Here is a 14,149-nt window from a genome sequence, read left to right as displayed (position 1 = left end):
CTCTCTCTGTCAAATAAATAAAATCTTTAAAAAAATAAAAAAAATAAAAGGTGGTTGCTCTGAATCCATGCTCTGAACTGGTGCTGACTGTTCACAGTCCAAAAACAGAGCTAAAAACACACAAAGTTTTCTTTCTGCAAGTAATGCAGAATTCGGGGTGCCTGGGTGGCTCAGTTAAGCATCTGCCCTCAGTTCAGGTCATGATCCTGGGGTCCTGGGATGGAGCCCTGCATCGGGCTCCCTGCTCAGCAGGGATTCTGCTTCTCCCTCTCCTTCCCCTCCCCTGCTCATGCTCTCTGTCTCTAGCTCACTCATTCTCTCTCAAATAATCTTTAAAAATTGACAAAAATGGTGGAGGATTTTTTTAAAATTCTTATTTAAAGAAGGAACCCACAGGAATGTGGCTACAATAGAATATTAAGTGATCTTCCAGAAAGCTAGATACACAACATAAGCTATTTATGGCTACAGGGAAACATCAAAATGTTTCATGAGTGACTTCTTTACAGACACTATTTTTGCTCACACTTCACAATTACTGAATAAGGTAGTATTCAAAATCCTTGTGCTGCATTGGACATGTTTATTTTTTATGGCTTACATCACCAATCCTGCACTCCAATCACAAATAAGGTAGTTTCACATAAGCAGTTTTAAACTTAAACTTTTAAACACAGGTCCTGTTTCTCAGCAGAAACTAAATGAAGGATTTTTAAACATGTGTTTAAGGTAACCATACAACATGACCAAGGAATTAAATAATTTTAAATGAGCTTTCTTTAAAAGGCCCACAATCCCTTATTCTAAGATTCAAGACCCTCAAAATTCTGACCAGAACTTACTAATGGCAAAACTTAACCTGAAGAAATGAAGAAATGATCCTAGCCTTTATTTACCTCACTTACTTGGACTAGTCATATTTCACTATATAGATCTTAATGTCTTTGATTATGTTCTAGACCCTGCCAAGAATGTTACATAAGGTATATGAATCATATAACCTTTCAAAAACTCAAAAAGTTTTGGCTCCAAGAGTTTTGGATAATGGACTGTGAATCTGTATTTAGATAAAATCTTCACTATTAAAAAATGTTTCTAAATTCAACCTATTATTTTTCAGGAAGCCAAGAAATTTTAAATGCATTCAAGTTTTATTGCATAATAAAGCCTGCAACAGTAATGGGCCCCCCACATAAAATGTACTAAATGTATCTTAATTATCAGACTGTAAGTGCCACAAGATTTCAGTTCCTTGTTTTTTCCTTGTAAAGACTGAATTTGTAAAGTACTATCAATGTCTTTCTGTTATAACTGAAGAATCAATACTGATACACTATTAACTAAACTCCATAGTTCACATTAGGGTTATTCTTTGTTGTACATTCTATGTGTTTGGCAAATACATAATGACATGCATCCACCACTATAGCTTCATTGAGAATAGATTCACTGCCCTAAAAATCTTCTGTACTCCAATCCCTCATCCCTCCTCTGTCCTCTCCCAAACACCTGGCAACCACTGATCCATCGTTTTATTGTCTCCAAAGTTTTGCCTTTTCCAGAATGTCATATAGTTGGAAGCATACCCTATGTAGCCTTTTCAGAATGGCTTCTTTCATTTCACAATACACATTTAAGGTTCTTCTATGTCTTTTTATGACTGGATAGCTCACTTCTTTGTAGCACTGTATAATATTCCATCATAAAGACATACCACAGTTTATCCATTCACCTTCCGAAGGAAATCACAGTGGTTTTCAAATTTTGGCAATTATGAATAAAGCTGCTACTCTAAATATTGTGTGCTGGTTTTGCGTGACCTAAGTTTTGAATTCATTTGGGTAAATAGCTAGGAGCACAACTGTTAGATCATATAAGATTATGTTTAGTTTTCTAAGAAACTGCCAAACCGTCTTCCAGAGTGACTGTACCATTTTACAGTGCCACCAGCAATGAATGAAAACTTCCGTTGCTCCACATCCTCACCAGCAGTTGTTGTCAGTGTTTTGGATTTTAACCATTCTAATAGGTGTGTAGTGGTATCTCGTTATTATTTTAATTTACAACTCCCTAATGAAGATATTGGCCAACCTATTATACATTTATTTGCCATCTGTATATCTGCTTTGGTGAGGTGACTGTCTGTTCAGATCTCTTCCCTACTTTTCAGTTGGGTAGTTTGTTCTCTTATTGTTGAGTTTTAAGAGTTCTTTGTATATTTCAGATACAGTCCTTTATTAGATAGGTGTTTTATAGATATTTTCCCTCAGTCTGTGGCTATATGCAGAGCAGAAGTTTTTAATTTTAATGAAGCCCAACTTACCAATTATTTACTTCAAGGATCATGCTTTTGGTGTCATTATCTAAAAACTCATTGCCAAATTCAAGATGAAAATTTATTTTTAATTACAAAAAAAGCTTTCAAAGAAATGGGGTTTCAGTCAATTTGTTATATAGAATTGGGTCCAACCAATTTCTTAAAACCTAAAAAAGTAAAGAACATCCCGACCTACAGTTTTCAAAATACTACTTACGAAAGAGAAAAATAATGAAATATTATCAGAAATGCCTTTACTTTTTTTTTTTAAGTATACTCCACATCACAAATGGGGCTCAAACTCACAACCTGGAGATCAAGAGTCACATGTTCCACCAACTGGGCTAGCCAGGCACCCCAAATGCCTACGCTTTTATCTAAAGTACGTCAGATGACACTTCTGAAATAAGTCATACTGACACACTCTGCCTTCATACTCTTTGATCCACAAGGATCATACTAATATTTTCATATATTCAGAGATGAATTTGTAAAAAAAAAAAATTGGTTTGTTTTACAAAAAGGTTAAGAATTAATGGAAAGGAGGGATGCCTGGTGGCTCAGTCTGCCTTTGGCTCAGGTCATGATCCCAGGGTCCTGGGATCAAGTCCTGCATCGGGCTCCTTGCTCAGCAGAAAGCCTGCTTCTCCCTCTGCCTGCCACTCCTGCTGCTTGTGCTCATACTCTCTCTCAAGTAAATAAAATCTTTAAAAAAAGAATTAATGGAAAGAAAATAAATTTGACCTTTTTCATATATCCTAAAATAACTGCATGTTAATTTCATTATATCCATCAAAAATATATTTCAACTTGGCCATTTTGCCAACTCAGTGTTTACTAAATTCAATTATGTCACTTTTGCTTGAAAAAGCGGGGGGTGGGGGGTGAGGAGATTTAACTCTGAAAGCAAGTTTATTTATTTTTTTTAAGATTTTAAGTAATCTCTACACCCAATGTGGGGCTCAAACTCACAAGCTCCAGACCAAAACTCACACACTACACCAACTGAGCCAGCAAGGTGCCCCTGAAAGCAAGTTTAGATGGTAAGAAGACCTAATTCCTGGTTGTAAGCAAAATGAACATTTTAATTTCAATTGTCTTATCACATACAATTCACTGATGAAGCTTGTTTAGTATAAAAAGATTTTAGGACTTCTCAAAAATCAGAGTTTTCCTCTAGAAATAACATTCAACCCATTCAAATCCTACAAATTTGTCAAGAAATGCAGTAGAAAAGTTAGAAGATAATGTCTACTAGGTAGTGGAGTTGTGCTCAGTGTGGGAAGCAAAAGTTGTTCTTCACCCCTTAACCTTACTAGCAAAGGCATTCCATAACAACCCCTGAAACTATTTTTTTTTTAAAGATTTATTTTAGAGAAAGAACACATGCGTGAGCAGCGGGGAGGAGCAGAGGGGGAGAGAGAGAATCTCAAACAGATTCCCCATTGAGCATGGAGCCCCATAAGGGGCTTGACACCAACCCTGAGATCATGACCTTCGCCAAAACCAAGAGTCAGTCCCTTAAATGACTAAGCCAGGCGCCCCATCCCAGAAACTCTTTTTAAGAAGATTATATGAGAAGATATTTTTTCCCAGTGAATCCCTTAAAAAGTCACAGCATTTAGGAAAACAACAGTGAAACTGAGTAAGCTTGGCTACTGTGACATGAAGAGAACTTCAGTTTTCATTACTGGCAGTAATATACTCAATATTTATGTAACTCTTCTCTCCTCTAAGTACATCCAATATAAGTTAAAATTTATCAAAATATTTTCAAGGGTTCCATAAAATGAATATATAATCATTAATATACTAAATCTACACACTACGTCTTCCAAACATAGCATGAAAAGCAATCTTAAATAAAAAAAAGTCTGTGATGAGGGCAAATTATTTAGGGATACATCTGGTATAACTTCACTTTGTGACAATTATATACAGAAAGCATGCTGGAAAAATTGCTCAGAGCAACTGATTGAATCAGTACTTTCCATAACAACGTTGACAGGAAACATAGCTCCATATGGGAATAAGTAAACAATAAAACTTTTTTCCAACCTAAGAAACCCACATCCATAATACTATATATCTTTAATTTGAATGGCTATTTCCCCCATATTTTAAGATATTTGTAATTAGGATATATATCCAATATAATAGTGTTCCATTTTTTCCTGAAAAGCTGTTTCAATGAGGTATCTCATATTAAAGATAACCTGGAAATACACTGTATTTACAAAAAGTTAAGGTTTATTTTCATGGTCATAATTATTATTAAAGCAACAATCTTACTCATTTCACATGTAGTAGTGTTTCATTAATTTTTTTCTACCTATATTTTTAAAGATCTATTTATTTATTTTAGAGAAAGAACATGCAAGTGAGCAGGGGGCGGGGGGCAGAGAGTAAGGGAGACAAACAGACCCCCCGCTAAGCAGGGAGCCTGCCACAGGACCCTGAGATCACGACCTGAGCTGAAATCAATAGTCAGACACTTAACCAACTGAGCCACCCACAGGCACCCTTCTAACTATATTTTTAAACAATTATGACATACCAAGCACTGTGTTTGGCGCTATGGACACAATGGAGCAAAAGAGATCATGCCTACCCTAGTAAACCATATTTCCTTGTGCCTGTTGGGGCGAATCTGGAAAAAGGCAGCCACAGCACCTATGTTAACATGGCAAGTGGAACAATACACTGTTTTGATACCAGTTTCTGGACTAGTACAGGAAAGAGTGTCAAGAGAGACTTGCCATGCCATAAAAGCCAACAAACACCAGTGGAGGGCATTTATGGACACTCTGACCATGAACAATACTTTACTTATAGATTACCTTATACCTTATAAAAATATATTAATCCATCTATTCTTTCTTCTTCGTCACTAGCAATTTCTTATTATCATCTAAGTAGCTACTCAAAAAATTGGGCCTAATTTGTCTTTTTTAGATCACCCTAAAGAAACAGGATTTTTTAAACTGTGTGCCAAAAACAAAGAACTTCAGAAAATCCATATACACACAGTAAATGATCTCCCTCATCCTCTCAAACATTACCAAATCTCAAACTTCGCAGATACAGTATTCTATAACAATTCAACCCAAAAGAGTTATTCCATACTGTCTTTTTCCTCAGGCGTTAATAAAGGGAGTAAAAGAATTTTTAAAAAATTAAATTGAGGGCGCCTGGGTGGCTCAGATGGTTAAGCGTCTGCCTTCGGCTCAGGTCATGATCCCAGGGTCCTGGGATCGAGTCCCGCATCAGGCTCCCTGCTCCTTGGGAGCCTGCTTCTCCCTCTGCCTCTCTCTCTCTCTCTCTCTGTCTCTCATGAATAAATAAATAAAATCTTTAAAAAAATTAAATTGAAAGCAATCACAATACCAAAAACAGAGAAAAATATTTTTTCTAAGTTGTGTTTTATCCCTTAAAATTCTTAATACTATCTACTTAACATATTCCACTAAATCTTAGGAATGATCAATGCTAGAAAAATACTTGTGCTGAATGCTATACAAAAGCCAAGCATTTTTTGGTTATGTTTACCCACACAACTGTCGAAAAGATAATCCAAAGTACATTATTTTAAATTGTGGCTTAGGAGGCTATTGACATTTCTGTTTTTTGTAATAATAACCTAGAATGACTTCACTAAAACCAAAAACTGGAATGATCCACATCCTAGAGTAAGGGAATTCTAATAGACAAACACTTCAAACAATGGAAACATAACAGGAATTCAAATAACACAGTATTAAAATGAACTTGAAAGTTTTTTGCACATTAAGATAGGTTTATATAAATGTTCTATCATGAGCTAATAACATAATATACAATAAATACTTAAGATGAAGTTCATCATTAACAACAGTAGATTGTGACAAAGACTCTCTCCTTGACCAAATTTTAGCTTCCTCTAAACTCTCTTCTCAACGAGGCTTCGACCTTGGCCTTCTGTGTTTGTCCTGTACAGCCCAGCCTCAGTAAGAATCCCCCAATTGTTGGTATCTGATCACACTTGATACTTGATCAAGTTCCTTATTCCCAACTTTTGATGTCTAAAGTCCTGGTATACCCTGAAGAAGAATCCTATTAGTTTTGCAAGAATCCTGCTACCCTTGATGTCTTCTCTTAGTGATTTTCCATCTCCTGACCTCCACACCCTGCTCCTTGGCTATAAATCCCCACTGTCCCTGCTATATTCAGAGCTGAGCTCCATCTCTTGCTCCTATTGCAATAATCTTGAATAAAGTCTTCCTCACCATTTTAACAAGTGTCAGCATCATGTTTTCTTTAATAATAGAAATCTTATAAGGGAGAAAACCTCTAATTCCTCAATAAACTTTGGTTGGTAGACTTAAAAAAGGGGAAAAACTAAAACCTCTTCCTAAAATTACTCTATACCAACCAACACCTGAGTGCTGAATTGTGTTCAAGGCACCAAGTCCACAGAGTTAAAGATAAAAAGATGTGTCTGTAACAAAGAATTTGACTGGCCTTTGTCTCTGGCTCCTATGAAGAGACTAAATTCTTGGTATTTCCTGAGTAACAGGAATACTTTTGTTATTCATGAATCTGTTAAATCACACCTGAGTTTATGCTGACATAATGACTCTGGATGGGTATGATCACCAGAAAGATCAGCCATGTGATCGGAGGGCTTGGAGCCCCAGGGAGTCCCCAGGGAAAGGGGACTTGAGATTGAGATTCAATCAGAGGGCCAATGGTTCAATCATACTTAATCAAATATGAAGTAAGTGAAACCCAATAAAAACACCAAACACTTGAAGCTTTGTGAATACACCAGAGTGCTGGGAGGGTGACAAGCCTTGATCCCATTGGGAGAGGGCACAGAAATTCTGCATTCAGGCTTCCCCCAACGTCCACATTTCACTTTAAGTGTATCTTCATTTGGCTGGTACTGATTTGGATCCTTTATAAAAAACTGTAATGGGGAGCCTGCGTGGCTCAGTCGGTTGAGTGTCTGACTCTTGATCTCAGCTCAGGTCTCAATCTCAGGGTCATGAGTGCAAGCCCGCATTAGGCTCCACGCTGGGCATGAAGCCTACTTAAAAAAAAATGTAATTAAAAAATAAAGCACTTTCCTGAGTTCTCTGAGTCATTCTAGTGAATTATTAAACCTGAGAGAGTCATGGGAACTTCCAAATTTGTAGTAGGTTGATCAAAAGTACAGGTGGCCTGGGAACACCCAAATTTGTGGCTGCCATCTGAAATGAGGGCAGTCTTGTAGGGGTAGGGGGTCATGGATTTGTAGCCAGTTGGTCAGAAGCTGGGTGACCTGGGGACCCTCAAACTTACAGCTGACAACTAAAGTGAGGACAGTCTTTTTGGAAACTGTGACCCTAAACCAGTGGTGGAGTCTGATGCCAATTCTGGGTGGTTAGCATCAGAACTGGATTATAGTATACTGTTTACATGCAAGACAAAATTTCTGTCTTTGAGGAGACAGATATAGGTTTATCAGTAGGTCCATCCAAGACCACAGCCAACCCAGCAAGAACAAGGAGTGGAGTTTTTATTTTGATTTATTGTACATCTTCAAAATATAATTATTAACATCTTTTCTTTTGGAACTTTCTTGGAGACAAACAAAACTAAACCCACACACAGAACAGTTAAGCTTCTGGAACCACTATGTGAAAATGGGTATACAGTTTAGACAGTTAAGCTTCATGTTTATCAAAATGAAAATGGGATAATTTCTAGTGGGTTTTAAAATTTTTAAATAGCCTTCCTTGTACAAAACAGTATGTGTTCACAGGAAGAAATAAAATGAAAATGTGAGAGATAAAATGAAGGTAATACATAGTAGTGATCAGAGAAAACCATTATTTCTCATCTCCTTCCCCTTCCCACTTAGTATATTAAAAGAGATCTTACTAGGTCAATAAATATCAAAAATTATAAAATATATGGATATCACAACATTTCATCACCGGGATATACCATAAACAGTCCCTAAGCCTGAACCTGGAAAATTATTTCCAATTTTCTGCTATAAAAAATGATGCTGTGGGCGCCTGAGTGGCTCAGTTGGTTAAGCGACTGCCTTCGGCTCAGGTCACGATCCTGGAGTCCCGGGATCGAGTCCCACATCAGGTTCCCTGCTCAGCGAGGAACCTGCTTCTCCCTCTGGCCCTCCCCCCTCTCATGTGCTCTCTCTCTCTCTCTCTCATTCTCACTCTCTCAAAATAAATAAATAAATCTTTAAAAAAATGATGCTGTAATTAACATTCTTATAACTAATTCTCTGCATGAAACTTACTATTTCCTTAGCGTAAACTACTTTTATACCTAGAAGTATACCTACATATAAAATATAGGTATATTTTATACCTAGAAGTATAATTTCTAGGTCTAATGATACATTCTTCTTAATACAAATTTATACTCCTGCAAACGTTGTATATAAAATACTCGTTTTCTATTTTTTTAGATTTTTTAAATTTATTTTTGAGAGAGCGAGCACACATGCACGTGTGTGTGCGTGCGCGCGCGCATGAGTGGGGGGAGGGGCAGAGGGAGAAGCAGACTCCCCACCGAGGGGAGAGCCTGATACGGGACTCAATCCAAGGACCCTGAGATCATGACCTGAGCCGAAGGCAGACGCTTAACCGACCAAGCCACCCAGGCGCCCTATACCTGTTTTCTATACTTGATAAGGTAGGGAAAGCTTTTCCCTTTGCCAATATAAGAGGCCAAACCATTTTCTCAGTGTTGCTTTAAAATGAACTTTTTAATAAAACAAATCTTTTTTTTTCCGATTTTTTATTTATTTGACAGAGAGAGATAGTGAGAGCAGGAACACAAGCAGGGGGAGTGGCAGGCAGAGGGAGAAGCAGACTCCCCGCTGAGCAGGGAGCCAGACACAGGGCTCAATCCCAGGACCCTGGGATTGTGACCTGAGCCGAAGGCAGATGCTTAACGACTGAGCCACCCAGGTGCCCCATAAATCAAATCTTTTTAAAAATATTTTTTGGCAATTCTTTTCTTCAAAAGACAACTTTCTGTTCATGCTCTTTGCCCATTTAACGTTGGGGCACTCATCTGTTTCTCACTAACTTATGTATATGTAATATATGTATGTATATGTAATATAAAAAGTTTAAGCCTTTTTCACATACATCCAAATATATCCATAGTCTGTCATGATGCAGTTTAGGTCACTATGAATAATACAATGTCTCCTTAGGAGTTTTATAAGTTGGCCACAGAAAATAGTCTTTATTAGGTTAACAGTCTATTATTTTAGGCTAAACATTTATACTATACGGTAGTAACACAGAGCAATCAAGACCTAAAAAAAGCAAGTACTCACAGTTACTAACAAAACCTAAAAAAAGCAACTATTCACAGTCACTACTCAAGTTAATGTAAAATAACCCATTAAACACAGATAACAGTTTTCTATTCCCAAACTGTATATACTTTAAACTCTAGAAAAAGTGTACTTATTCATTGCAACATAGGGATTTGGGATTTAACACTTTACTTTTACTATCATTACTCTCAGAGTTTGCATACACATTAAAGATTTTACCTTTTTCTAGAAATGTAAAAGTTTACAAAAGTAAATGTACAAGGAATAAGAGGGAGAAGATACATGAAGCCAAAAGGAGAAGAAAGAAAACTGATGTCAAATAAAAAGTGAATCGTTAAAACCCATAAAGAAACTTAATCCTGAAAACATAGAAATCTATAGTTTTCTGAATGTTGCATCTTTTTGATTAGCTGATGAATGTTTTTAAAAAGATGACAGACCTCAGACTGTAAAAAAAAAAAAAAAAAGGCATGACCTTAAATATATTTTATCATCCAGGGGCGTCTGGGTAGTTCAGCTGGTTGGGCATCTGACTCTCGATTTCAGCTCAGGTCATGATCCCGGGGTTGTGGGATCAAACCCTACTTTGGGCTCCTAGCTGGGCATGGAGTCTGCTTGAGATTCTCTCTCCCTTGCCCTCTGCCCCTTTCTTTTGTTCTTCCTCTAATAAAAATAATGTTTTATCATCCAAAATCTTACTACTCAAATTATAAAGTATGTGTGTGTATTAAGTTACATCAAATGTAAATCACCTTACAGAAAATAAAATTGTCTTCTATATCTAATGTTATGTAAATTATTAAAACAACAAATAACCAAACTGACCCTAGGAATTTGTAAGAATACCCTTATAATAATCCATAAGCCAGCAGCACATTTAAGGCCCAGAAACTGGCCAAATACTACTACTTCCTGCCACTTTTTAAAAAATTTAGCTTTATGGCTGTTAACTTAAATGTTTCTTCATATTTATTAATAACTCAAATTATCTGTTACAAAAATTAGTAAAAACCAAGGAACAAAACTGAATTTTCAAAGTGCTCACAATGATCTTAAAGAATGTCCAACTAAAGGAAACAACATCAAAATATTAATTGTCTTCAGGCAGTAGAACTAAGGATGATTTCTCTTTCCTTTTTAACAGATTTTCTTAAATTCAGAAATGAGTATCTATTATTTTTATAACTAAACTTTTTTTAGAAAAAGATGAAATGTACCAAGTCAAATAACTAAAAGTAACTTCCTGACCTTCAAGCAACTGTCTCCTCAGATAGAGGGATAGTTTTTAAAATTTTACCTAGTGATAGCTGCTCAAAATAACAGCTACAACAACACCTTGCACTTCATACAAGTAGAGTTACAGTAAGACAGTACAGTCTATTTTCATCTAAGTGGCAGTACTATATGCTTTGCTTCACATTGTTTCATCAGCCTGAAGGCTAAAATAAAAGTTACCAGTTATGGTAGAATTTAATTTTTAGGGAAAAAGTAATTATCTCCATAAACTAAATCCCAAATTTTTCTCCCTTTTTAATGCTATAAAAGTAGTTATGATCAAATTAGAATATGTAGACAATATATGGAAATATTTACTGTATCTTGATATATCGCAAAAACCCAGTCCCCTTTACCTTCACAATATAGTGCTAAAGACCATCCAAAAACAAACAAACAAACAAAACAAAAATCTGCTAGCCAAAAAGAAAAAAAGAACTCAGATATGAAATGGAAAACTAAAAAACTAGTTAGGTTATTATTCTTAACCACATCAGGGCAAAATAGGCAAAGAAAAGCTAGCCTGTCCTACTGAAATAAGGCTGTTTTGTCTGCTACTACAAAAATTTTTAAGTCAACTATCTAGGGAAGCCAACTGCCAAAAGACAACTGGTTAAAGGAGAAATACAGCATCACCTGCTGCAATCCCAAGACACTCAAGGAGGTAAATCTTTGCTCCTTCTCTTCTATTTCCAACTCACATAAAGAGAAACAGGATGGGGCAAGATTCAGTAATCACAGCCAAGGATAAAGAATGTAATCACAAAATCTCAAGGACCAATCTTAATCCTAATTTGTGAAACTAAACCCTAGAAGGAAAGTTTCTAATTACTTAAAAAAATGAAAACCAGTATTATCCTATAAACTGATGAATTATCTAAAGATCAGTACAACTTAAAAAATAGTAAGTTTTGATGTATTCTGAGGATTTTATTTTGCATATGTACTTAAATTCTTTCTGCGGAGTTGTTTTCTCAATTTTAATGAATAAATCTACCTCCTTTTTTATGGTTTCAATATTCATTTAAAATATGATAAAATAACATAATCTTAGTTTCAGCTCTGCCATAAAATAGCTGACTGGGCTTGACCAAGTGTCTGGGCCCAACTTTCTTCACTTATATAAAGTATTGGTCCAAATGACCTAAACAAACCCTTCCATTGTAAAATAATCATTCTATATTTCTTCATGACGACATCAAGTTATTTTGGGTAACATCCCCTTTAACTGAAGTTACACTGTCCCTACATGAAAACAGTTGGTATATTCCTCTAGTCATTCACCAAGTCAACACTGGTGAAGACAGTACTACAGATTTACTCCCACCCCTACTCCATCACTTCATCCATCCTCCAGCACAACAAACCCATCACTACCTACTTATTAATTTACTTACAGAGGAAATGGGTAAACCAAGCCCCACTATGGAGAGGACAGTGGATGTGATGGTACTGTCATGGTACGGATACTGGATGCTGTTGTCTTTACAGAAAAAGCCTCTCTGAAATGGATTTATTTGGCTCAAATTTAGAACAGCCATAGGCATGGAAGCTGTTGGGGAAGGGAAAAAAGATACACATGGTTAAATTCAATTCACTTCATTAGGAAGTAAACTCTACTGAATGGGATACAAATCTTAACCATATTTGATCCTTTATAAGAAGGATCAACATTTCAAAATACCCAAGAGTAGAGATAAAGGAAACCATGCAGCATTAGGTTGTCCATATCAGCCCCACCTTTATCAAGTATAAATTCTCTTGCTTGCGTTGACCTCTGATTTTAAAGACAATCAATAAAAGAAATACCCAGGGAAGAGAGCAAAATTGGCCCACAGAAAAATAAAGTTAAAAAAACGAGAAAGTTTTGTATTTTACATTTTGTAACTAGTTTATTTTTAATTGAATTATTCGATATTTTAAATATGTTTAAGAAAAAAAGGGAAAACTGTAAATACATTTAATTATCAATAACATCGTAACAGCCAAAAATACTCGAGGGGAAAAATAGAAATTTTTGTTTCACATGAAAAATTAATAGGATTAGCAAAAAATAGAAACCATAAGTGTATTTGATAATAAAAACAGAAAGAAACTAGTCCTTTTTTCCCCAAAGATAAATTTAAAATGATTTTTATTAGCCCTGCAAGGCTCCAAATCACTTGAGCCAATTATACAAGAATAATATCCATTTCATATTTTTCGCCCAAGTAAAATGAAAGACTAAAGAGAAGTTAAATAACTTAAATGAGTAGCTTCGTAGTACGTTCAAATTTACCATGTTTTTACGCTTTGTTTTATACAATTCAAACACCCTAGCATCTACTCACTATATGCTCAGTACTAGGTTAGGCCACACAGAGGGAGACAAACTAATATAAAACAGACACTAGGTTCAAGAGCCTAAACCTCACGTGTAGAAACAGAATGTATATTAGAGGAAATTGTTTAAAACGCAATACCAAAAAAAAAAAACAAAAAACCACAATACCAAGATAGATATTTGGGGGGTGATGAAATTGTTCTGTATCTTGATTGTGATGGTTACCCATAACTCTAAGCATTTGTCAAAACTCACAGAATGTACATCAAAGTAAGTGAATTTTACTGTATGTAAATTTACAAAGAAATATCATTAAAAAGACAGAAAGTGACTTTCTAAAATGGTATAAAAGGTCCTATAGGAATTCAGAGGTCAACGTGAACTAGAGTAATTAGAAAAGACTATTTTTAAAAAGGCAACTGAATCGAACCTGTAACAGCAGGTAAACCACAGGCAAAAGGGAGGGGCTCAGGGAGAGCATTTAGTGGTACAAGGAAGCAAGTTCAGCATGAGGTTGCACTAACAAGAGCACAGAGGGAATGAGCAAGGAGTTTTCAAGGTACATAACATTTTAGAGCCAATGTGTATTGCATGCTCACACATGCCAGGCACTGGGCTACACAGATTAACTCCATCATTACCTATAACCCTGCAGGTAATAGCACTTCTCCCATTTTCCACATAAAGTTATTATGAGGCTTAGACAAATGTGGACCCTTGCTGAAACAAATAAGAAGTAAAACCAGGATTCCAATACAGGCTGTTTCCAGTGTCAGTGTATATATGGCCTCCCATGGAGGCAAGTGATCTGGATAAATTAACAGGTGAGAACTGGGGGGCGGAGCAAGATGGCGGAGGAGTAGGAGACCTGGATTTCCTCTGGTCTCAG

General features: G+C 36.1%; 1 protein-coding gene across 3 annotated transcripts in view; it reads right to left on the bottom strand.

Annotated features, from left to right (window-relative positions):
* The window catches only part of PLPP1 (phospholipid phosphatase 1), a 107,327-nt gene that overhangs the window by 46,781 nt on the left and 46,397 nt on the right, over positions 1–14,149 (bottom strand). For 2 of the 3 annotated variants that reach the window (XM_025892451.2, XM_073905490.1), the window contains exon 2: positions 12,335–12,489. The exons of the other annotated variant lie outside the window; for it this stretch is intronic. In XM_025892451.2, the coding sequence (XP_025748236.1) occupies positions 12,335–12,489 (155 nt within the window). The remainder of the gene's footprint in view (positions 1–12,334; positions 12,490–14,149) is intronic. 3 annotated transcript variants of the gene reach the window in all.

Source organism: Callorhinus ursinus, unplaced genomic scaffold, assembly GCF_003265705.2.
Source record: "Callorhinus ursinus isolate GAN/ISIS: 27379988/994484 unplaced genomic scaffold, GSC_fseal_2.0 scaffold23, whole genome shotgun sequence".
NCBI lineage: Eukaryota > Metazoa > Chordata > Mammalia > Carnivora > Otariidae > Callorhinus > Callorhinus ursinus.
Note: the sequence above shows the minus strand (reverse complement) of the source record. Positions and strands in the feature narration are given on the sequence as shown.